General features: G+C 40.3%; 1 protein-coding gene across 15 annotated transcripts in view; it reads left to right on the top strand.

The window, feature by feature from the left end:
- Positions 1-24,361, top strand: part of SORBS1 (sorbin and SH3 domain containing 1) — a 73,779-nt gene that overhangs the window by 18,528 nt on the left and 30,890 nt on the right. For 9 of the 15 annotated variants that reach the window (XM_041474029.1, XM_041474048.1, XM_041474058.1 and 6 more), the window contains exons 8-19: positions 95-901; positions 1,491-1,862; positions 4,837-4,978; positions 9,938-9,967; positions 11,156-11,331; positions 12,019-12,082; positions 13,206-13,280; positions 13,603-13,665; positions 17,389-17,436; positions 17,551-17,674; positions 18,768-18,882; positions 22,077-22,160. In XM_041474029.1, coding sequence (XP_041329963.1) covers positions 95-901; positions 1,491-1,862; positions 4,837-4,978; positions 9,938-9,967; positions 11,156-11,331; positions 12,019-12,082; positions 13,206-13,280; positions 13,603-13,665; positions 17,389-17,436; positions 17,551-17,674; positions 18,768-18,882; positions 22,077-22,160 — 2,100 coding nt within the window. The remainder of the gene's footprint in view (positions 1-94; positions 902-1,490; positions 1,863-4,836; positions 4,979-9,937; positions 9,968-11,155; positions 11,332-12,018; positions 12,083-13,205; positions 13,281-13,602; positions 13,666-17,388; positions 17,437-17,550; positions 17,675-18,767; positions 18,883-22,076; positions 22,161-24,361) is intronic. The other 6 variants (XM_041474127.1, XM_041474155.1, XM_041474146.1 and 3 more) reach the window with 3 other exon arrangements.

Genomic DNA, 24,361 nt, shown 5'->3' on the forward strand with positions numbered 1-24,361 from the left:
TTCGTTCTGAGAATTTAATTTTTTTCCTTCCTTTTTCCTTTCATTTGATGCTGCTTCCTCTCTCCTTCCTACCTTCTTGACTCTGCCTGATCAGGCCCTTGCTCCTCCCCGTCCTCCTCTTCCCAAAGAGGAAAGCTTTGCATGGCGTCCTCGCACTGACACTAAAGCGACCAACCTGTTGCCAGTGCCCATCATGGACTGTGTGTACCTGAATGCACCCAAGCCTTACACACAGCGTGCATCACCAAACACCAGTGCACGCTGTTATTTGTCATCACCTACCCCCTACGGGGCTGTCCCCAGTGGGAAGCAAGGCTTGCCAGCAGGGCGTTCTCCCTCTTCAGGCCCCAAAGACGAGGTGCATGCTGGGCAGCCACTCTTGGAAAGTCACTCCTCATCGGGTGCATCCTCCATACAACTCAGCCCTGTCAGGGCAGATCCCAGTAGTAAGGCTGGAATGAATTCCAGTCATGAGACGAAGGCGGATAAAAAGGTCAGCAAACTATATGTAGCTTGTTTATCTAACAGCACTTGCTCAGGCGCATCTCAAAATTCCACTGGCACCACACATGACCCAGCAGCCAGCACCAGTTTGGGCGCTGAGCTCACTCAGGCACCAGCCACCAACATTGTACCCTCTGTAACAGACACTGAAAAGTCTCTTCCTGCTGCTCCTCCTCCTCCTATTCCTCCCAGGCCGTACTTTTACATTGTCCTCAGCAAAGACGCAGTTAGTTATGGTGCAGGCCAGCCCTCCCGGACTCAGTCATCACCTCCGCAAGCTGTGAGGGACAGAGTGCTAGAGCCCCAGAGCACAACTGCCACAGAGGACAGGATGAGAAAAGAGCCTTACCTTACTCAGCAGCGACAGCCACCATACAAGGCAATGGGACGCAGCATGGTACATGTTTTCTCCATAACCTTGTTTTCTTTCAGCTGAGCGAACAGTTCTTTAATTCGTTACAATGTTCCCTTAATGCTTCATTCCCCTCCTACCTTAATTTCTCAGCACTTGTTGTGCTGCCCTGAGTCTTGTGGTCTTTTACTTGATAATATTTAACACCCCATATGTGTCCCCTCAATGTTGATCTGTGTGTTTGTGTGTGTGTGTGTGGTGTTTGTAGGGCATTGGGTTGGACTGGTGAGGATCTTTCTATTTTAAGGACATGTAAAAGAAACAAGCTCTGTCATGTATAATGGTTAGAGCTTCTCAAGTGATGGTGAATGCTGAGCTGTTCTTTGTTTGATTTAGCCTCACTACACAGAACTGGAGAAGAGGGGTGGTGAGGGGGAATAAATATTCTTGTGAAAAAACATAGTGTTCGTAGAGGCCAGGGCTGCAAGCCTGAAAAAGTATGTCTCCTTAAGGAGAAAAGATCTTCTGGAGCTTTGTTATCATTTTGGGTACATTCCTTGCATGACACAGTATGGCTGCATTAGACTAAAATAACAATCTCCCCCAATGCATAACAACACCTTGTTTCCAACAGGATGCCACTGCCACCACCTCAGCTCAGCCTGGAGTTATAGTAGTCCCCCTCCTTCAGGTTAATCCAGACAGACAACAAGAAGGCAGCTCCAGCACTCCACCACCGCCTCTGGTTCCTTTTGGGCAAGGCTCCGTATTCCCTGAGATTGTTCCTCCTGGCTCACCCTTGACTTTTCCAACTCTAGACGATTTCATTCCCCCACATCTCCAGAGGGGCTCCCACCATAACCAAGCACCCTCCACATCTGGCACATTACCCTCTGTTTACCCGAAACTGCCATTCTTCTCATCACCACCTTCACTTGTCCCTCCAGTCACGGGGGCTTTGCACAGGGGCTTGAAGCCTGAAATCACTGGAGTCATCTCACATACAGTAAGCTTGCCAAGTACCCTCCTCGCCCTTTTCCTAAATTTGTATTCCTGGATTAAAATTACTTTCTCCTTGCAATACTAAACTTGAGGGAGGAGTGATGACTCACTCCCTGCCAGCAGCATGACAACTGAAACCATGTTTGCGTCCTGTACTAGTGCATGCAGTTTGCCTGCCTTGTGCAGCTTTCAACTTTCTTTTGACTTCTTGCAGCATTTGACTGTCTCCCTTTGTGCCCATTCTGCTGGGTGATGTACACCTTAAGAGTCTTCACAGGATTTGCTCAGAATAATGAATTCTGCATAAACTGAATAGCTGCAACTAACTGATCTTTTCAGGCTCTTTTTATAGCATCCTTAATTGTGTTTGAATAACATTTAAAGCAGCAACAGCAGGCCAGTTAAAGGTTAGGGCTGGCTTTCTGTTCCACTTGGAGCCACAAGACCATATGGTCTCCTCACAAATCCCTGATAAAATCAGTGTAAGATTGCTGCCAGTATCCAATGACCTACAAGTTATAAGATCAGTTACTGCACTGAGAGTCCTCCAAGCATGGAGGTGCTATGTGATAGATTAGGCAGCGTCTCTTCATTTTGCAATTGCTTGTCTTTGAAAATTTTGACTAATTCAGTCCACAAGAGTTTGGACTTGGGATTTACTGTGTTCTTCCTGAGTTAGATTTTGTTTCTCTTTAAGCTCATCATCTTTTTAAAAAGTCTTTTTAAAGAGACTTTTAAAAAGTCCTTGAGGACAAGGACGAAAAGTGGCTCTCTCTCTCAAGCTGAAGTTGCAGAGGAGGCAAAAAGTACCCTACTCTCCTTGTGCTGAAAGTCTTACAGCCACCTTTTTTTTATGCTTGCTTGTGAGGACAAGGAAGTTCAGCAGAAACTGCATTCTCTCATGATGATGCTTGCTCTGCCCTTTGATGCTATAGGGATCTAGCAAACAGGCATGTGGCCTGGGAGAAAGTAAAAAAATAGCAAGGATGATATTTTCAAAAGTTCTCAGCATTGACCTTTCTGTTGTTATTACAATTGGTAGGGTTTTTATTGCAGAGAGCAATGAATGAAAGTTTGGATTTGGTGTTTTGGTTTTACTTTGGTTTTTGTTTGTTTGGTGTTCTTTGTTTGTGTTTTGGAGGGTTTTTTGGGTTGATTTGTGTTTTGTTTTTTTTTAATGGAGTCTATCTGCAGATTCCAGAAAAAAAAAAAATCAGGAGGCATCCAAATCATAGAGGAGCAATGGAAATTTTGCTGTACCTGACTTTCTTGAGATGAGAGTTGAAACAGTTTTGGACATGCTCACTTCAGGCATGTAGTCACCAAGCTGTTTTCCACAATGATTTAAATGGTCTTTGTTCACCCTCTTTGGTGACTTCACTGGGGCTGCTGAGCCTATCTGATCCAGCATCCCTCTTCTTTGAGGGGTTCTTATTTGTGTTGTAGTTATCAAAGTGAAGCTCAAAGCCAATTCTCACGCTTTTCCCTGTTCCTCCTTTTTGCTAATTGCATTGTTTGGAATATTATTGCAGTCCCATTGCAAAATGGGGCTGGTCTCTCTCTCTAGGGGACATCTCTTCCTGAAGACCATTGGTTCTTTTCCCATGAAATGTCTATGGCCTGACCAGCTGCTGCTTGAAGCAAGATCACCTTTATCCAACAGAATGAGATTGTTCTTCCCTATTTCCCCTCCAGGCTGGAGAGGCTGTAGTTGCTTGTTCTGATTATGGCCACTTGTCACTATGATTTATCTTTGAGCTCTGGTGCCAAGGCCTCACTTTGGCCCCTGTTCAGTCCCCTGCCTGATGCTGTAAGTCCTTTCATCTGATGCTGGTGTGAATGAAGGGCACTGACTTGCAGTTGCACTTAGCCAGAAAAGCTGAAAGTAGGGATTTTTCTGGAGCAATGTTCTGGGCATATTCAGGGTTTTTTTAAATAATGATGAAAATACCCTTGAATGCTCAGCTGCTTTTACAGATCAGTGGCTTGCAGCATTTGAGTCTGACAGTGGAGCAGTAGGAGTGCAGGAATTTGGTTTGCTTGCCCATATTCTCTTTGTTTGGATGCTCAGTCCCCATTAAGGGTAATTGTGTGTCCAAATTCCTTAAGAGGCTTTGAAAAATCTCAGTCTAAGCTGATGCACACAGTGTCTTTAGTCATCATCCCTTTTTTATCTTAGCCACCTTACCACCACCAAAAGTCCAGTACCCATGGACTGAGGCTTTTCAAAGGTGAGCTAGGTTTCAAAGTCTCCCTGCAGACACAGCCTGTATTTCTACAGAGCAGCCAGAGCTGTGGTGATATCATAGGTGGGTTTGAAATAAGCAAATAATGGAGCTGGATGCTTTAGGAAAGCAAGAGCAGCTTGCTGTCTGTGCTCCAGCAGCAAATCCATCTTTCTTACTAGAGTCCTACTTGTTACCCTCTGTCAGTTTTGGGGCCTTTTTATGTCATTACTTTAGTCAGGGAGGTATCACATTGTCTCCTGAGTGATGGTGATAACTTAATTCCTTAGACTTTTCTTACCAAACCAGCTGCAGTAATACTGTTTCATTCTAGAATTGCATGAGTTTTGCATGTCTGACTTGCTATGAAAGGAATACTCTTGGAACAAATGTTTGTGTGTGGATGTGTCAGGGGAAAGATGTCTGCATCTTCCCCCTCCCTAAACCAGATTTGCTCATTTCTGACACCTTGTGTTTGCTCCAAAGTGTCTGCTAGATGGACTTAGTGCCCTTTTGGGGTTGGAGTTGTGAAACCCAACACCAAATAACTATAGTACTGCCTTAGCAAACTAATTCATTAACAATGAGCAGGGTATGTACAAGGAGCAGGGTAATACTTGTGCTTATGCCTTTTTTACTAAAATTTGCTGTGATTATGCTTCTCATTCAGCCTAAAATGTTGGGGTTTTTCCTGGATTTTCCCAGTGTAGCACCATTGGCTTGCTGCTAATCATGTGTTGCTCTTCTTTCCAGGACCCAGGTCCTGTGCTAAATGAAGTGCCCCAGCCTGGCACTGACTATCCAACCTCCATCACTTCCATCAGCAAGTCTGCCTCTGCCTATCCTTCTACCACAATCGTCAATCCCACTATTGTCCTGTTGCAGCACAATCGAGGTAAGGAGACTTGCATATAGATAATTTTGGCTCAAAATGAGCAAACTGTTATGCTACAAGGAACTGGAGAGTGTGTGTGCTGTTGATAATTAAGTCCAGACTACTAAGAACTAACAAAGTTGCCTCAAAATAGTCTTAGTGACTGGAGCATACAACAGGCAAGTGAGAGTGATAAGTTTTTTCTAGTTAAAACCTGTGGATCAGAAGCTCTTTGAGGCTGGGAAGAGGTTTTTAACTAGACTGTGGACATATGAATAAGCTATTGCAAGGTAACAGCTGTCAGGTGTCTTGCCAGGGTGGAAAGGGTTGTATGCTCCTGTATATCTGTCTGTAGGAGCAAGGTAGCTTGTGGTAGCTTGAAAAGGTGATATGCTACTTCTCAGCTACTGCAGTGTAAAGGCAGCTGTATTTTCTATTACTGTGGGAGAGATTTGACCTCTGAATTTGTAGCAGAATTTACCCACTAGTAAATAATCTACTTGCCCACAAGTTTGATCTTGGCAATTTTTTCCTCTGTCTGTAACTGGATCAACTCAAACTCATATTGCAGTAATCCTTGAGCTCTGGATTTGCAAATGAGCAAAACAGCCTTGTTTGAGAACTCTCAGGAATCAACACCTTTCTCACAAAAGCTGAATAAATGGTTCTATCTCTTTAACTCTGGATTTGGAGGGGAAACTTTGCTTCTCATTTTTTGTTCTCCTGATGGCTGGCATTACCACAGCTTCCCATTTTGTTGTGCATCACTAAAGACCATAGCTTGTAACAGGCCACAGAGATGCAGTCCAGTTTGCCTTGATTTCTAGTGGACTTGGGAAGCTCCAGGAATCTAGCCACTATTGCTGTGGCTTACCTTTTCAAAGGAAAAAAAAATCAGAAAATAGGGTCAAGGCCTGCACTGTCATACTGTAGCCATTTTATTTACAGCATTGATGAGCTTCTTTACAGTCCCTCATGAGATTTTTGATAATTAGAATTTAATAGAGAATTTTGATAATTAATTTTTAAAAACATGCTTCAGTCTTTGATCTTGAAAATAGTGTTCTCACCGTAGCCCAGCAGATTTAAGGGGTAATGAGTGGATTATCTCCTCATTTTTGCTAGCATCTGAAACAGCTTTGCTCATGTGCTTCCAAATGAGGAAGCCTCCTCAGCTGCTTCAAGAGGAGAAAATCTGATTTGAGGCAGCCTTTTTAAATCTCAAAGCTTTTTGTTGACTTTGAGGTGGGATATGCTTTTGGTCTTTTTTATTTTTTTCATCAAATTTGGAGTATTTTAATACAAGGATATTTTCACTCTGTAGACTTTAAGAGCCTGAGAGACAAAGTTGTATCATGTGATGATACATGCAGGCTGACTCTGAGAGAACTGATGTGAAATTATTCTGTTTACTAATTACCTTCATTGTAAACAGTTTGTCCTGTCTGAATATTGCTTTTGACCATTAGCACTCATGATACTTTACCCTGCTAGATTGAAGAGCCTTTTCTCGTCATGGCTTTTTCTGTGATACAGATCACGGCCAGTTATGCTGTTTGATCATGTCTGTGAAGTACATCACTCTAGTAATCCCTGTTTTTCAGTATATATTAGTCAAACTTGTAATTTGTATGTATCATGTTGCTTTGACAAGGCATCCTCGTCACAAATTTGTATTGATTGACATTGTATGTGTCAGATTATATATTTATTAGAAGATCCCATATAAATCTTTTTTTTTTGCATTATTGCTGACTTGACAGACAGATGTCCCAACCATCAGACTAATCTTTTTTGAAAGTTGTCATAACATTTGCTTTCTTCCTTGTCCTGTGGAGTTTCCTTTGTGTTCCAAGACATATCAAGGATGAGTGGTCCAATCTCCAGAAGTGCTCCCTTCAGAGCAGAAAACTGCTCTAAAACTCTTACTATGGCTTATATGAACTTGCTCATTTTTATCTGACCTCAGTAGTTGTCCTTCAGCATAGTCCTTAGTTACTGTTGTAGTGGAAAGTATTTCTCTATCAGGCAAAGTAACACAGCATGTTTTTTGCTGCTTTTTTTTCAAGTGCAGAATGGAAATGCTAGTCAGATGTGTCATCTTTCCTGCCCTTTTATTACCATCGTGCCTATTTTGTAAAAGAACAAGATCATTGCTAGTTTCTGTTTATTCTTCTTGTGCCTCAAACCTATTTTTGAGTCTGAGACATTCTGTTCATGCTTTTATTCCACTGTAATTTTCTTTAATTTCCCAGCATGTGTTACCTTCTTGTAGGTGCACATTTCCCATCTCTTTTTGTGTTGAGGGTTTCCTGCAGTTCCTTATGCTTCTATTCCTATCTAGGATTTATCCCAGCATAGCATTCAGATTTCTTTCTGCTAACTTAGTATTTTTAAATGGTTCTCAGATCTTAGTTATCTATTGAATTTCTGTGCTGGCTGACACGATTCATATTTGGTTTCATCTTTATGAACTTTACCTATTCAAAGCTAGGTTGCTCTCATGGCATATATCAAATTGTTCCTAGGTTAAGTTCCACCTTCCCCCAAATGGTTGATTATGTTTTGTGCTGGTATCAATTTCTTCATGTCAAAATGATATTTTGTGAAAATTCTTTTTTTATGCTCTGAAATGCCCTGTAAATTAGAAATTTTAAGGTCATTTTAATGCAGGAAGTTTGAGGTCTCCAGCAGTTTATTCTTCCAGATGGATAATGTGACTTTCTTTCTCCTCGGTGGATTATTGATTGCTTTTTAAGGAGTTAGCTCTCTTATTCTCTTAAGTGACTGTTGTACCAGACATTGCCTACTTCTTACTATTACTTCTTACTCTTTTGTACTTTCTTTGCTAGTTCATGTAAGACCCTTTGATTTGGAGCTATTAGAGACTTAGAAACAGGTAATGGCATTTGAAACACATGATGTAGATTTCTTGTCTGCTTGATCTCAGTAAGTTGGGATGAAAGATCTCAAAATTTTTTCTCCTGGATTTCAGTTCAGAGCCTCTTGTTTATTTCTAGCAAATTTTCTTTTTAACACCTTTATTTTGTGCCAAACATGTTCTCAAATACTTCTTTCCTCTTCCCTTTTTTTTTACTGGTTTCAAGTCTTAGTCTCCTCCAGTGCTGCCTCCTCTGGGGGACCTCTGGGGGCATCTATAAATTATTCCTTCATTTCTGCCAGCAGTTTTATCCTTCCCTCTGCTTGACCCTTTGTCTGAGAAGCCTACAAGTTTTTGGCCTTTGCTTACAGTCCAGAAGACAAGATCAGGAGTGAAAGCTTCGGTTGGCTGGTGTGTGTCTGGGGCTATGGTCTGGCCCTGGTCAGGCAAGAGAGAGAAATATCAGAGACCTCCTGCTCCTTCTGCTCCTGCCCATTGGCTGCTCCCTTTCCTACACTGGGGTACAAGGGAAAAGGAAATCTCCCCTTAGTGTAAAAAGTGCATTTGAGTTTTTTCATGAAAAGTCTATTAATTAATGATTTTCTCTTCTCCATGCGAAAGAGACTCTCAAACAAGGAAACACCTTCAAGCACTGACTCCTTAAACTACATGGTCTTGTCAGAAGAACTCAGTAATTCAACACAGTTCTCCTTGGTGACACCATTGTCACTTACATTTTTTCCTCCCAAGTTCCAGAGATGGGCATTTTTGCATTTCTCACTTGCAGTTTCTTATAATACAGCAAGCAATTCCTGGTGACCTGCTTACTCCAGTGAACCCTGCAGCAGGTGGTTCCCATCTATTCTTCTGGCTCAGAGTGCTGACCCTTCCTTTTACCCAGTGCATGTAGGGTTTTTTTCCCTATGTTGGCAGCTGTCATGTGAACATTATGTACAGGAGCAGCTTGCCATCAGTGGTCAGCAGAGCAGAGGGCTGGGTAAAGATCCAAGTTCAGAGGTATTGGTGAGGGAGCTACACTGAGGAGAAATACCAGTCTCCCTTGCTGAGATGGTCCACTTAGTACAAATGTGAGGTGAAGGTGGGTTCCTCCAGAAAACAGCCCACACCTGGAGGTTTGTTATTGTAGCAGACTTGCTTGGCAAGTGTTCTATGCCACCCCAAAGCACAGTTATTTCCCGTGCAGGCATTGCATGACATGGTTTATCATAAATATATAACAGGTGTGTTTAATATATTAAAGTTTTTTAATCTTTGCTCTAATAATATGAGCTTTCAAAACTGTTTGTGCTTTTTATGTCAGTAAAGTGTTTTATTCTTTTCAAATGGCTTTCATGCTTTAAAGAAAATAATTAATTGCCAGGGAATAAAAAAAAAAAGCAGACAACAGAGTGCTAAGCATTCTTGGTTTATTCCCAGCTGTGATTTGGGTAAGTAATTTGGACATCCTTTTAGAAAGCACTAACTTTAGGGTGGTAAAACCTGCTGAGAGATACCACAAATACTCCAGTCTGGGAACTTATTAATGAAAAGCCTCTAACCAAGGGGACTGTTTCAAGAATCAAAGCCTTCAAGCTGTGTCTGTGCACAAATCACTGAATCTGTGGCTCAGTAATATGTGATGAGACTCAACAAGCACCAACAATGCTTTATCCTTTCCTATATCCCTTTGAAATGCTACAGCAGTATTATTTCAAAATGTGCTGCATAATAATGGTAACAGAGTTAGTTATCAAGTTGCTTGACTCTGTGAATTTTTACTGGTTTTCAAATTCTCTCCTGTCCAATATTTTATTCTCTGATGTTATGAAAAAAAGAGAAAATTTAAATATAAGTGCTCTTTGCAAATGTGTTGGTCACTGCATCATGAGATTTATGTTGTGCCACGAGGCTGCTGTGTGGAGAAAGGACTGTGGGCTGTCACTTTGGCAGGGTATTTGGAAGCAGATTCTCTCCAGCAACTGCTATCATTCTACAGTTTATTTCTTGCCTGTCAGAAATGCAGCACCAGAGCACTTGCTGTTTATGTCTCACACATTTGTCCTGTATTTCTTTTTGTTTTGTTTCTTCCTTTACCACAGAACAGCAAAAAAGGCTTAGTAGCCTGGCAGGTATGATGTGAAAGGTCTGCTACCCCCAGCTGCTGCCTCTGCTGGAGCAAAGCTGCTGCTTTGATAGCTTGTGGGCTGCCTTTAGCAAACACACTGCCCAGGAACTGCAAAGAAATATACCAAACACCTAAATTACTCATCTGTTTGTCCTAAGTCATAAAATTTACCATGCTTTTAAACACAAATCCTTTAGTTCTGAGTTTTGCAGGGCAGAATTGTGTTTGCTCATGGTACCAACAGATCAATGCATTGCTATGCACGAGCCTTTTCTCCACTGTCTGCCCCTATCAGATTTCTACACATTTAATGGCTTTGGGCAGGATGGTGATGTGCATGTGAATAAACATATCTTTCTCTCTTCAATGCATGCAGTGATGTAAAAATTATAGGATTTGCAAAAGTCTTGATGAGGCAGACTGAAATTGCAGGTGTTTCCTCTGCAGGAAATCCACACAGGAGAAAATCCTTCACTGAGTGTAAGGGTTGCTGTGCTGCAGCTCTGCAGAGCAGAGCTTCAGAACAATCTGAAGTCCCTTGGTGATGCCTGCTGCTACCTCTGGGTGTCAGCTGGGCAGTGTCAAGGAATTCCAGTCTGGAAGCAAAGCAATCTGAAGAAATTAGTATTTCCCTCCATCTTTATGCAGACTCCTGTGCCGTCATGTCATATGTATGCTTAAACCACATTTGTTGTTTACACACTCTGATTAGGGCATGGAAATGAATTGGAAACATCATATACTGTCTGCAACAAATGGGATTGTCAGACAGGTGAATGCAATCTGTTAAAAAGTAATGCACAACTACCACATACCATTCTCCTTTAGGTTGAAATTGGCAGAAAAAGATGTACAGGAGACTGTATTACAGGTGCTTTTTGATGAAGACTGATATTGTAGAGTTACTAATCAGTCAAAAGAAACGATTTTTGAAACCAAAATTGTTGTCTTATATGACAGCTGAGACTGTCATGAGATGTGTGATGGTTAACTACCTGAGAGATGCTCACCTGCTGTTGCTGGCATTGGGCATTTTCTTGGGAGATTTCCTTCAGTGTAGCTGCTGATCACAACCAGCAGTGACAGTCTGTCTCATCAACTACTTGCTAGAATTTTTGCCTTTAAAGAACGGAATATGGCGATGTTGTGAAATGCTGGGATGAGGTAAAAAATGCCCCATTGTCATTTCCAGATTCAGTGCCAGACAGATTAGTTTCTGATAAAGTTGATTCAGCACTTCTGCGAGACAAGCCAGCTCAGGAGACTGTGCCAAGCGAGAAGAGAGCAGTGGAGGAGAAGAGGAGCACGGTCAGGAGCCCTCACTACATGGCTGATACCTCTGTCGATGACATTGGGATTCCACTGAGGGTAAAACGCTGAGCATGTGGCTGATACACAAACCCTGGGCTAGATTCTGCCTGCCTTAGGACTGAGGGAACTCTGTAAAGCTGCAGAGATTTAAGGGAAGATAGATAGAATTCTAATTCCAAAATGAAAAATTAGTGTTTCTTCTCATAATATGTAAAAATAATGTTTTCTGCTCCTCTGTTTCCTTCCCATCTGTCAGCTGAAGGAGAGTTTTGTCTCATTTTAGCCGTCTTAGAGGCAGATACCTCTTTTATATGTGATTACATTCATTCAGTGTTCAGGGGAAATTATGAAAATAATTATTAACCTACTCTTACAACTAGTTTCTGAATGACTTAAATATTCAATGTTTCTAACTGTCCACTGAATACTTAGAGAATTAGTATGTGTGACTAAAACAGGGAAGTTGTTTAATTTTGGATGTCAAACCAGATTAATATACAAAACATTTCATACAATCTGCAGTTCTAGAGAGGTTACATCCTGCCTCTGCAAAGCTTTTACATTATTACTAACTTGAGAGAAACATCATATGAGATGTTATATCTGAGTGAAATAATTCATATTTCAGGATATTCATATGATACTGCTTTCACATAGAGTGTAATTTTTTTTCATTGCTGGAAGATTGGTAATAACTTTGAAAGGCTGGTTGATTATTTCTGTGTATATTTATTTTTCCAACAGAATACAGACAGATCGAAGGACTGGTACAAGACGATGTTCAAACAGATCCACAAGCTAAATAGAGGTACTGTAGCACAGATGGTTTTTATTTATTTTAAAAGACCACCTTGATGGCATTTTGTTTCATTCATATGAAGAATTTTACTGGATGTTAAATAAAATCATTTTATGTTAATTAGTGTGTGCTCTGCACCACAGAACTCAACCAATGTATTAGAAATCTTTGAAGTCAAAGGTAGGAGAACAATGAAGTCCGAAGAAAGGTCTGGGTTGTTCTGAAAGGTGAACTGCAGTGCCCTCATGAAATCAACTATACTGTTTGAGACAAGAAAAGGTGATAATAATTCCATACTAAGGGAAAATAGACCCCTGAACTCCAGTTTTACCAGCTAACCCAATCCACTCGCCTTTAAAATATGGTAGGTTATCTCTGAAATTTCTCTGTGCGTAAGAGGAAGCTTTTTACACTGTTAAGCTTTAGTACCTGCACAACAAAGCATGATTTGAAGTTCACTGAAACTGGTGGAAAGGTTTCCATTGATTTTTGGTGAGTTTAGAATCTGAACTCTGCTTTTTCAAAACCCTAATCTTTCTCCTTTGAAAACCTAGAATTGTGGTGAGCACTTACAAACTTCATAGTGGTGAACTCTCAGGGGATTCCCACCTTGTGGCACTTCTATGCCTGACTGCTGATACATTCACATTTTTCTGTGTGAGAAATGGCTGCAGTAGCACTTGCAAGCTGAACCCTCTGAACAGGCTGACATGCAGGCAAGCACAGCTCAGGTCTGTGCTTCTGGAACCAAATGCAGAGCATGCAAAACTGGAGCTGTATTTGCTGTTGCAGGTGCTGTCCTGATGAGCTTTATGCATAGATAAATGCTGTGCTGTAGTGGATGGGATGAGGAGGAGTTGAACTATTTCCTAATCCTACTGCTCCTAACAGAGGCTCTAAAGCCCATGCTCAGATGGAGGAGAATGAGTTCAGTCCCCTTGGCTTCCAGGATCTCTCCCAAGGCCCAGACATGCAAGGCAGCAATGAACAAAGAGGCATTCTGGTTTGTGTCGTGCTAAAACATCAGCATGACAGGGACTGTAGTCAACTTGAATGGATTCTTGGCTCGCCCTTCTTCCCCTTAAAATCTGTCCTCTCTGTTCTTTTTTGCAAATCATGTTCCTCTCCTTAGACAATCCTGAAGAAAACCCTTATTGCCCTACCTACACATTTCCTGAACTTCCTGAAATCCAGCAAAAAACTGAAGGTACCAGAAGTTTAGTCAGAATATCTGTTGTCTTGTGCTTTGAGTTAACTGTACTATAGTGCCCTAATAATAACTAGATTCAGGTTCTAGTTTTCTGTTACACTGCCTGGAAATTCAGTTATACCCAGTATACCTTCTTGTGTGATGCATAAAATAACTAAATCTTTGCTAATCCATTAATCTCTTTTAAAGTATGATAACTTTTACCCTAGTGTTATTAAAGTAGGGAATAAAACCATATAGTGATAGATATTGGGGGATGAAGCAGAACCTCCACTTCACTGTGGATAGTCTCAAAATCCACTGCTTTTCTCTGCTGCAGAAGACAATCCTTATTCTCCTACATACCAGTTTCCTGCGTCTACTCCTAGTCCTATCTCTGAAGGTAATAATAAAGGTCCATATATATTTTTTCTTGCTGCCTTATCAATTTATTTTCTTCCTGGAGTTTTTTCTAGTTGCTGAGCTTTATGCTGCCTCATAATGATTTGCTGCACTCTAAGCATTGCCTTGACTGTATGATGAATCTGGCTTTGCAGTGCTTCTCTGGCTTTGTAACTAGTATTTGACTAATGCTGCAAACTCGGGGTTTGCTTGGTTTTATGCACTTATCAGTTGTGTGTGCAGTGATTATTTAACATGTCTAGGTTGCTGACGTTATGTGTAAAGATGGGTTTAACTGAGATTTCTCCCCCACCACCCCTTCCAAATCAATAAATTCTGTTAATTATGTGCTTTTGGTTTTTAACATTAACATAGCATTAGGGCCAGACCCAGAATGTCACTGAAGCATGTTAGTGAAAAGGCTATTTGCTTCAGTGGATTTTGGATCAGTCCCTTAGTGTAGTCTTTTAAAATAAAAATGACTTGATAGCATAGGTTCGGGGCTGGTCTTAGGTGCACTTGGCATATTTAGGCAAGGACAGAGTTTGGACTCAGCAGCACATCTTGCAACTTGAAATAACACTGTCTTTACCTTATCTCTTTATGTGCTCAGCAGATTCCTTTAAACTTCCTATTCAAATCAGAATACTTTGCAGTCATATTTCAGGGATGGTGAAACAGCATCTGTTGCAGTGATAATTGTGTGACTGTGCAAAATATTTATATATGAGAAACACTGGAATCTGCTGCACACATTGGGTGTACAGACATTTCCTGATTGGGAAGTTGTTGGTGACAGCCTTGTTGGCTTGGTGCTTTGGTGACACTAGATCCTGCAATCTAGGAACTTGCCTACTTAGCCTGTGCCTCAAGCCAACCCTGGTTGAGACTATTAATTAACCATTTTATTCAGTATTTATATTAAACATCTGGTGGGTATTGTGTAAGAAGAAAGCATGCAGTATGAACTGAGATACTCAAAGAAGGCAAGGAAAAATGTAAGGTGTATTTCACTGTTAAAAGGAGCATGGATGAAGTGTCATACAGGTATCCAAGATGCTGGATAATTTCTTAGTGTTATTAAGTTATAATTTAATAATTATATTAGGTGAAGAGCCCTGTCTTGCAAATTGTAATGAAGGGTAAGTTATCTTCTCTTGGCAGAATGGTATGTGGGTATGGGTGTGAGAGAAACTGTTTCAGTAATTAATGGATAAAAGCATTTTACAGAGAATATTTCCTTGTTCATAATGAGGTTTGTAAATCCATTTTACTCGTCTGGACTAACATAGTTTTCAAACCCCATGATGACAATATATTAAAGAGTCTGTTCTCCCATAAATGTCTCCTATGCACTTAGAAATGTGCATATGAAAGTAATTTGCTGGTTTGTATTGTAGAAATTTTATTGGTCTAAACACGAATTTTTATTCTCAGTATATTGGGAAACATTTCTTTAATATTTGCTTGGATTCTTTTCTTGATAAAAAATACAAAATATTTGATTATGTAGAAGAGTTGGAGGAGTTGCAGGACATGTTTCATGTTTAGAAAACACTTCAAAGATCCATAATCAGTGGCAGTTTGTACAGAGATGGGTTGGAGCCTCACTTTCATACAATTAATGTCAGAATGGATTGATGCATAGGATCTCCTAGAAGCATCAAGATCTGGGCTCCCTTCAAAGATATATTCAGCATTTCTGAAACCGTACAGAGTATGTCCAATCCATGAAATGGAATCCAACCCTGCAGATTCTCTACCATCTAGAGGGAAACAGCCTCTGTTCTTTAAAGGAATCAGATTTGGAAGTTACAAACTTGATAGCCTGCTTTGAGAAGTAGAGTCCCATAGATAGAATGCAGCTTTGAGAAACAGAAGATGTTGTTTTAATACTCAGTTTTGATTTACTCTTTAACTTTATCAAATCACTCCAGATTTCTGTTTCAGTATTTCTTGTATAAAAAGGAAAGAAATGTAAACACTGTTCTTCATAAGATACTTAGAGACAAACCATACCTATTCTTCTCATCACTGTAGATATTAGTATATAAGAAATTGGAAAATAGCCATTATATGAAGTGAATTTTTATTGTATGATTTTTCTTGTTTGAATGATGAAGAATGTTGATATTTCTCTTTAAGTAAGTAAATATAATTATCTTTTATTGATTAACATCACTAAATAAGATTATTAGAGGTGAATAGCTGTGAAGTTAGTTTTAGACATTTGTTTATCTGTACTTGTAGGAACTACTGAGTTTTGTGATTTACCACGTATATTTCTGAGTAAATCAAACTTGCATTTAAGAATACAAGTTATTTTTGTCAACAGTTCAGTGTAGTATAAATATTTGGTTTTCGTCAGTAAGGTTTAAAACATGGGAATTGGCCTTCTTAATCTGAAGGTTATGATGGGCATACTAAGACTCCATAACCATATTTTTGGAACTTTAACCTTCTAATTCATTCACCAAGAAAACTAAAGCAGATAGGTTAGAAGTTTTGACTACCCTGAGCCTTCCTCAAAGGCTTGATGAAGGCTTGAGTGCAACTTCAAGTCAGCTGTGTTAGCCAAATAGGTTTTTTCCAGCAGATGAGATTGGCTGTAACATCTGATAGATATCCTTCATGAGAGAAAATTTAGTTGTTTCAAGCTGTTGATTGTCATCACTAAATTCACATAACACTTAATTTTTTTTAAATCTAATTGATTCTAGCTTCATCTTATTTGTTTTTATGTCTTTTTTTCTGTCACACTGAGTGGTTTCTTTGCAGAGATATTAGTAATACTTTGGCTCACAATTCTCTTTGCAGTCACAGAATCACAGAATAATCTGAGTTGGAAGGGACCGGCAAGGATCATCAAAGTCCAACTCCTGACCCTGCACAGGACACCCCAAAAGTCACACCATGTGCCCAAGAGCATTGTCCAAATACTTTCTGAACTCTGTCAGGCTGGTGCTGTCACCGCTTCCCTGGGGACCCTGTTCCAGTACCTGACCACCCTCTGGGTGAAAAACCTTTTCCTATTACCCAACCTAAACCTCCCCTGACAACTTCAGGCCATTCTCTCGTGTCCTGTCACTGTCACCACAGAGCAGAGACCAGTGCCTGCCCCTCCTCTTCCTCTCAGAGGAAGTTGTAACTGCAGTGAGGTCTGTCCTCTGTCTCCTCTTGTCCAGGCTGAACAGATTAAGTGACCTCAGCTGCTCCTCATGTGGCTTCACCTCTAGACTCCTGTTCACCATTTTCATTGCCTTCCTTTGGATGCTCTCTAATAGCTAAATACAAGAGTCATATGTGATTGTCAGCAGGGCTCCTCAGCTGTATTATTATGTTCAGTACCTAATGAGTTATTTTAATCATATACTATGGCTTTTGGATCCTCTATTTGTCTCTCAGCTTTTGATAAAGTGGATCTATAACCCTTGCTGTAGAGGAGTTTTATGATAAAAAGGGATTATTTTCTAAAGTACTTTGAGAGCCTGGAGAAAGGTATTAGTGTAAATAGTTTATTAATATTTATATCTAATCTAGGAATTATTTTCAAATGCAATTTTAACCTCATTAGAATTTTATTCTTTAGGATCCTCTCCCTGTAGTAAGTATTGGGCATATAATTCAAATGATGGTGAATGCATTAGTAGAAGAAATTAAAGGGTGTCTGGTGCTTCTTCTTTGGCCTTTTTCAACTCACTTGCAAAATGCTTTTGTCTTTCAGATGAAGATTCTGATTCATTCTCTCCTCGTTACTCCTACTCTGAGGACAGTAAGTAATTCACGTTTCTTGTTTAATCTGTCAAAAAGAAAGGGCATGTAAAGCATGTATTTATTTGCCTCCTATCCAGTTCACCAATATTCCTATATGTGATTTATCCTACAGGCAGAACCCAAGTTCCCCGCTCCAAGAGTGAGATGGACAATATTGATTCAGAGAAGGTTGTGAAGAGATCTGCCACTTTGCCACTGCCAAACCGTGCTTCATCGCTAAAATCAAGCCCAGAAAGGTGATCTGAACTAAGCTGTATGTAGGGCAGTTCTGGAAGAATATCTGAAAGCTGTCAATGGGAAGGGGATAAAAGTGGAAGCCTTAGGTCCACAAATTGAGTTAAACTTTTTTGGAAGTTGGATACGTCATTTTTACTCTGAGTCTTTTACTAGGTGGCAGTGGACTCCTTCATTGTCACAGCCCAGTCCCCCATTCTGTCTGTATTTTTCATCAGGCATCACACAGTCTGTTGCATAGTCTCCTGTCTGGGTGGAGAGTTGGGAGTCATGCTTATACAGTGCCTACCACATAGGCACAGTGGAAACTCTTGGCTCAGTGTGACTCTGTAAAGGTACCTCAGAATACAAGCAAGTAGTGATAATTGTGGAGAAGCAAAATTTGGATTTATGTTGAGTCTTGGTAAAAACTGAGTTACATTTTATTATTCTGCATTAGGTGTCTGATTATATCAATTTTGAGACCAGCAGGACCTTGTAGGATATGGACCCTGAATGCTTTGTGGCTGTTGTTGTTTCAACTGTTTCGGTATAGGCGCTACACAAAATTATAGTGGTCTGGGTAATCAGTGGACTATTCTTAGCAATATTAAAATAGAGCCTGAGATAATTCATTCATATGTCTAGAAAAAAACCTCCTCTTGGAATTCAGAGTGCCCTCAGAATCCAGAGCAGTAGTAATCAGGTAATCAGTGATGTGGCTAAAAGGCAGAAGTTTAGCAAAAGCAATTTAATCTGAGATCTGCTTAAAGTTTGGACACGTTTATATTTGTGATCTTAGTTGAAGCCCATCATTATGCTGTTTCCAGTGGGGAAAGATTTAGAAGTGGGAAGTTTACTGAAAGTTCTTAGAATAACCCCCCTCCACTCAAATTATTTCAGCAGCTGAGCTGTTTCCAGCTCTGCCTGTGATAGATAAACAAATACCTCTCTGGAGCCCTATCTGAACTGTTCCTCTTGTAGCAGTATCCTTTCCTAGGTTAAAAAAGTACCCTGATTAAACCATAATTAATGGTGTAAAGCATCAGTCAAAATTGAGTGTTTATCTCCACAGAAACCACAGTATTTTGGGGTAATTGATCTTTCTTTCCTCAGGACTGACTGGGAGCCTCCAGACAAGAAGGTGGACACCAGAAAATACCGTGCAGAACCCAGGAGCATTTATGACTATCAGCCAGGGAAGTCCTCTGTTCTGAACAACGAAAAGATGGTAATGTTTGATTTATCCTAGTTTGTGGCTTTGTCCTGCAATTATGAAATACTCTCTAAATGCTTGTGTGGTTCTATATGGATGGGATTCCTTATGCTGACATTGCAGTGCTTGTGTGATGTTTTTTGAAAACTGTTCTGCATAACTTCCTAACATTTTTGTTCTCTCTAAAGCAAGATCCAGGGGGGATTGAGAGGCTTCTTTCCTTTTGGACATGTTGTTTTCCGTGTTAAGTATGGATCACTAACCCTAGTTTTTAATCCATGTATGATACTGTGACCTGTTCAGCAGCTGTTTTGTCAGCTGTACTTTTTCTAGGGCACAGTATTAGCTGATGCAGGAGGGTTGAAGGCATTATGCAACAGAGAAGGCAGGTTCAGTTTCTGTATTCCTCTGATGCTTTAAACACTGAACTAGTTTTCAGAGTGCCTTTAGTGTGCCTTAGTGGATGCCTCTGAGGTGCATTAGGATGTGGCCATTTTCCCTGGGTTGCTTTTTTCCTCAGCTGGATCTCACCACTTCTGTGGCAGAGGTGGTGGGATTCAATGTGAGCTCTCCAGCTATGGTGGAATGTAACCTGGCATATTAAGTGAGCTGTTACCAATTTCAGTCTGAATTAGTAAGCAGTGCTGTGAATTGTGACAGACAGGGACATACAAAAGTCTCTTTCTTCAACCTTGGCTGAGAATACTTGACAAGGGGCAGGCAGAGAGGTGATGCTAACCTCATCAGCCACTTCAGTATAAATCAGCACAGATCACTAAAGTTGTCCTTCCATGGTTCAAGTGTGACACTGTAATTTCTAGAAAATACTGAATGTTGTTAGTAGTGTATAAAGATAGTGCATAAAGATATAATTGTTCTATAAAGGCATTAATTTGAAGGATTCAATTAGAACTGCTAATTGCACGTGACTTTCCAAATGTAAGCTGGACTTTGTACCTTAACAGCTCAGACATTGATCCATGCATGGAATAGATAAAGGAATGTTCCTGAAAAACCTGCCTAGGATTTTACACAACAGTGAATAGCAATTTAAATCAATAGAAATGTAAGAATCAAGTCTGATGTAGGACCTGATGCTTCTCCTTAGTATTTTGGTGGGTTTTCTTTTTTCCTTCCAAGTGTAATCAAGGTCCATCACTTTTTGAAGATGCTGCAACCAACTTCTTTTCACACCTGTGTCCCTTCACTGACTTCAGCAAAGTTGCTCCTGATGGGAGCATGATCCTAGTGCCTATTGCAATGGGTGGTGGATGACTCCCTCTTGATACCACTGGGTGTTGGCTCAGCCCATTAGAGAAGTGCCAGTGAGGAGTGGTTTGAACATGGTATGACACCTCCATTTCTGCAGTCCATCCTGGAGCCAGATTTCTGCTGACTTAAACATCAGTTTTGTCTCACGGTAAACAGACAAGATTAAAACTTGTGGCAAAAGGCCGGCTTCATCTGTGTACTTCAGCATTTGCAAAAGGTCTGTCATCACCAGTGGCACTGTTTACATGTTCAGACTTCATCAGGTACTGAACTGAGCTGTGGAATCAGAGTCTAAAAGCCACAAGCAGAACCATCATCAGCATAACTGAAAAACATTTTGTGTACAAAGCTCATCAAAACCAAGGTGAAAGCGATAGCTATGTTACTTCCAATGTTATTTTGTGAGCTTTAATTTGAAGCCATAGACCAGAGAAAAAAGAAGGCCTTGGAATAGTAGCTTCACAGTCGCCATCAGTCTCATTAAATATAACAGTACCATAGTGGTTAGTGACTGCATCTTGCAGGGAGGTGCAGGAGATTCGTGAATATCACCTGGTAATCACACCCCCAGCTATGACTATCAGAATTCCAATCCAAAACCATTTCAGAGCAATGAATAGCCTCCTGTTGATATAATTTGGCTTTGTTTTAATGTAAACAGTTATATAAGATGAGTGCTTTTAGCTGGAGTGCAGTAAATAAAAAATAGAGGCATTGATTCCTTTGTGCCTTTAAGAAATAGCCAAATCATTCTCCAGGCCATCAGGCATTAAACATGATGTAACTATTTATCTTGCATTGCCTCTCATTCAGCATCAATCCTGAGCTCTTTTCCTAGAGCTTTTTATTGTGCTGCTAATGGCTGTGGCAGAATCTGGGACATCCAAGTCCAGCACTTTTGTCAACTGCCTCAGTAACTCCATCACAGAATTATTTCCATGAGGACAATGTGCATCTGTGTGGCTCCTTCTTCCTTGTGATGGAGCACTTGGGATCTTACCTGCACAGCAGACATAATGTGTGTATATTTTCAATGCACAGAGAGCCAATCTGCCTTTGACTAGGTATGCTGAAATGCAAGAATTAGCTAGATATCTTTTACCCCACACTTTTGGAGAGTGGTACCTCAGAAGCTTTAGCAATGGACTTTTATTCTCTTACCTCACCAGCAGTGTTTTCAAACAGCTACAACTATTTCAATTTTTTTTGTTTCATTAAGACAGATGGTGTGAATGAAAGGGAATTTCCTTTTCAGCTGTACTGTTTTCTGTCCTGTCTGATTTTCCTTCATTGTAGTTTTGTCTGATACTCTAACATTTATTTGTGAAGTAACATGTAATATTGTCGCTCTATCCATCCTTTCAGAGGTCTTTCAGGATGCGCTCTCTCTGACATGTGTCTTGTATGATTTAGAAAACCACCTTCCACTCTGTTTGCAGTGTATAGAACAGGGTTTCTCACATGTTCACGTGCTGTTAAAGATGCAGTATTTGATTCAGGTCTTACTCAGTCTCTCTTTTTTTAACCAAATTAAGGTTTAAAAAAATAATAATAATAAAGTATATGCAGCTTTTGACTTGATGAAAGTGTCTGACAGTAGGACAGACTGCTGGACTCTGCTCTTCCGTCGAGTCTCCCTGTGACTCTGGGCAAGCTGCATAATCTCTTTCTCTCTTTGTGGGTCTCCTGACCTGTAAAATACAATTCATTCATATTCATGTTAGTCACAATAATGCTATTTGGCTTAACTGATGTTTTCAAAGCAGTTCATGGCCTTTATGAGAAACATGCTATAGAAATTCCAAATCATTAGGCTAAATATCTACATTTTAAAATGGAAGTGATGGGATCTGCATCTCTAACAGTCCCTTTCCGTGTATTCTTTGCATAATGTTATCCTTCTCTTTCTTCCATTCCCCTATCACCAATTCCTTTAGACTCGGGATATAAGCCCAGAAGAGATAGATTTAAAGAATGAACCTTGGTATAAATTCTTTTCGGAATTGGAGTTTGGGAAACCGGTAAGTTTGATAGTTGCAATGACCAATGAAGTCAACCTGCCTCCTTTTAATTTTTTTTTTTTTTATGATTGTCACATCTCTTTCCTAGGCCCTAAATCTGAAACAGCTGCCTTACTCATTTAAAGATGTGATTGTACATAATGTCATCCTGGTACTAACATAAAGCAGCTGTTCTGTGGCCACTTTTAGAGTTTTGAAGCCATTTACAAACATTCCCCACCTTCCAGTACTGTGTATCAACAAGGTAATATTTTTTCACACACTATAGTTCAAACTGCATTTTTGTTTTTAATGTTAGAAATAATACCCTGCTCTCATTCTTAAAAGTCCTTATTCAAAGCCCTTATTCTCCTTCTGCCTGACAAGATCTAGGATGGCTGATAGGTAGCTTTAAGTCAAGGAGAATTATTTATTCCTGTCCCTGGCTTGTAAACTGTAGGTCAGTAATTTCTAGCTCTCCATAAACAGATCATGACCTTGTTTCTTTCTTATTTCCTTATGCATGTAGCTGCCCATTGCATAAAATGGGGGGTACTAGCCTGTGTTGAACAGCCGTGCCCTTCCCTGGAACCAAAGCAGTCTGAGAACAGTGTTCTATCTTTTCAAATGGAGCTGTGTTGCTATGTGTGGAGAGAAAAAAAAAGCGCCTTGATTTCCCCTCTGGAAAAGATGAACCAAAGCTTAATTTTTCAATAGGACAAAGAACATTTTGATGGAGGGAACACATCAGTGGTCATGGCTACTGGGAAAAAATGTGACTTTAAAGCATTTTATGGCCTAGTTCTTACTGATTAAACACTATTAACTTAGTTATTAAATACTGTTTAATAAGCTACTCTTATTGCACCAGAGGGTCAGCCTCTCACACGTATTCAAACGTAGTGATGGTTTCTCATCTCTGCTTTCCCCTTTAGGTCAGTAGTCAAATGCCCATGCACACAAATTTTGAATGCTGCTGAGATTCCATGTGTGTGCAACAAAACAGAAGTATGTTTTAAGGTTCAGTACTGTCTTCAAAGGCAGCTGCACATGGACACCAGAGAGCAGGTTTTAAATCGAGTCTTTGTTCTGGCAGAAGTGGCAAAGTTCCTCTGCACAGAATGTAGCTACCTGGAGTTGTGTGCTCAGTATGATCATATCATAAAGATAGTGTAATTTTTGCTGGAAAGCAAGGCTGTACAGTGGTTGAGTAGTCCAGTCTTTCATAGAAAACCGTGTTTTATAGCTATGGACCTTCCATCCTAAGCTAAAGAAGTTTCAGCAGTGTTTGAGATGAGACCTCCTAATGTTTAGGCAGTAAAAGTCAGATAAATCTCACTTCGATGAGGCTTTTAAGTGTTGTCAATGTAAGGATTTAACTCCTCACAACTTGTCATGGTTTAAGGTTTCCACAGTGAGAAGAAACCTGTTTATCTTTGTTGCCATGTAATTAATAGCCACCTGCTTTTGCAATGAGTGAAGGTTTGTCATCTCTGTGGTCCTTTGAGTTAGTGTGAGTTAATGGAAAATGTGTCAAAGAAAGAAAAGCATTTATTCCCTTGGTCCTTTCTACATCTGGGGGTATACCCATTCTTGAGAAGTGTGGATTTGTGCTTTTAGTCATGCAGCCTTGGCCTTATTCCAGAAGAGGGTATCTCAGGGCAATCTGTCTCATGTTCAGCAGACCATCTGTTCTGGTGACAAGTTCCCCACCTTGCTCGGGGCACTTTTGTCTAGTGCTGCTCTCTTATAAGGCCTGCCTTGAATTTGCTTCAGTTCTGAAGCCATGCAGCCATGGTGCCCAAGAGCTGTGCCAGCTCCTGAATGTGGAACTCCATAAGTAGTGCGTTGGTGTCAGGCACTTGAATTCAGGATGCCATCTCAGACTATTGTAGCTGGCAAGCCTTTACTGAGCTTCATTGCCACAGCCCAAAGAACATGCCTTTTGTAGCTTTGCTCACTCCAGTTATGGGGATCTGCTCCGGTCCTTTGCTCTGAATAATCCTGCCTGATACTTACATGTTCATCCAAACAGGAAAAAAAAAAATCCATTTTTAAATCAGCCCTTTCAGCTGTAGGATGAATTTTAAATAGTTAGTTCCCAAACTTCTTTGTGTCGCACTCTGTCCACCAAAAATCCCCACAAACAAACCTCCAGACCAGTGAAATAAAAATTAACAACTCTGCATTCTCATTGCCCCACAATGCCACCACGGGAAAAT

The sequence above is a fragment of the Pyrgilauda ruficollis genome, unplaced genomic scaffold, assembly GCF_017590135.1.
Source record: "Pyrgilauda ruficollis isolate IOZ18807 unplaced genomic scaffold, ASM1759013v1 scaffold11, whole genome shotgun sequence".
In the NCBI taxonomy this organism is placed as follows: domain Eukaryota; kingdom Metazoa; phylum Chordata; class Aves; order Passeriformes; family Passeridae; genus Pyrgilauda; species Pyrgilauda ruficollis.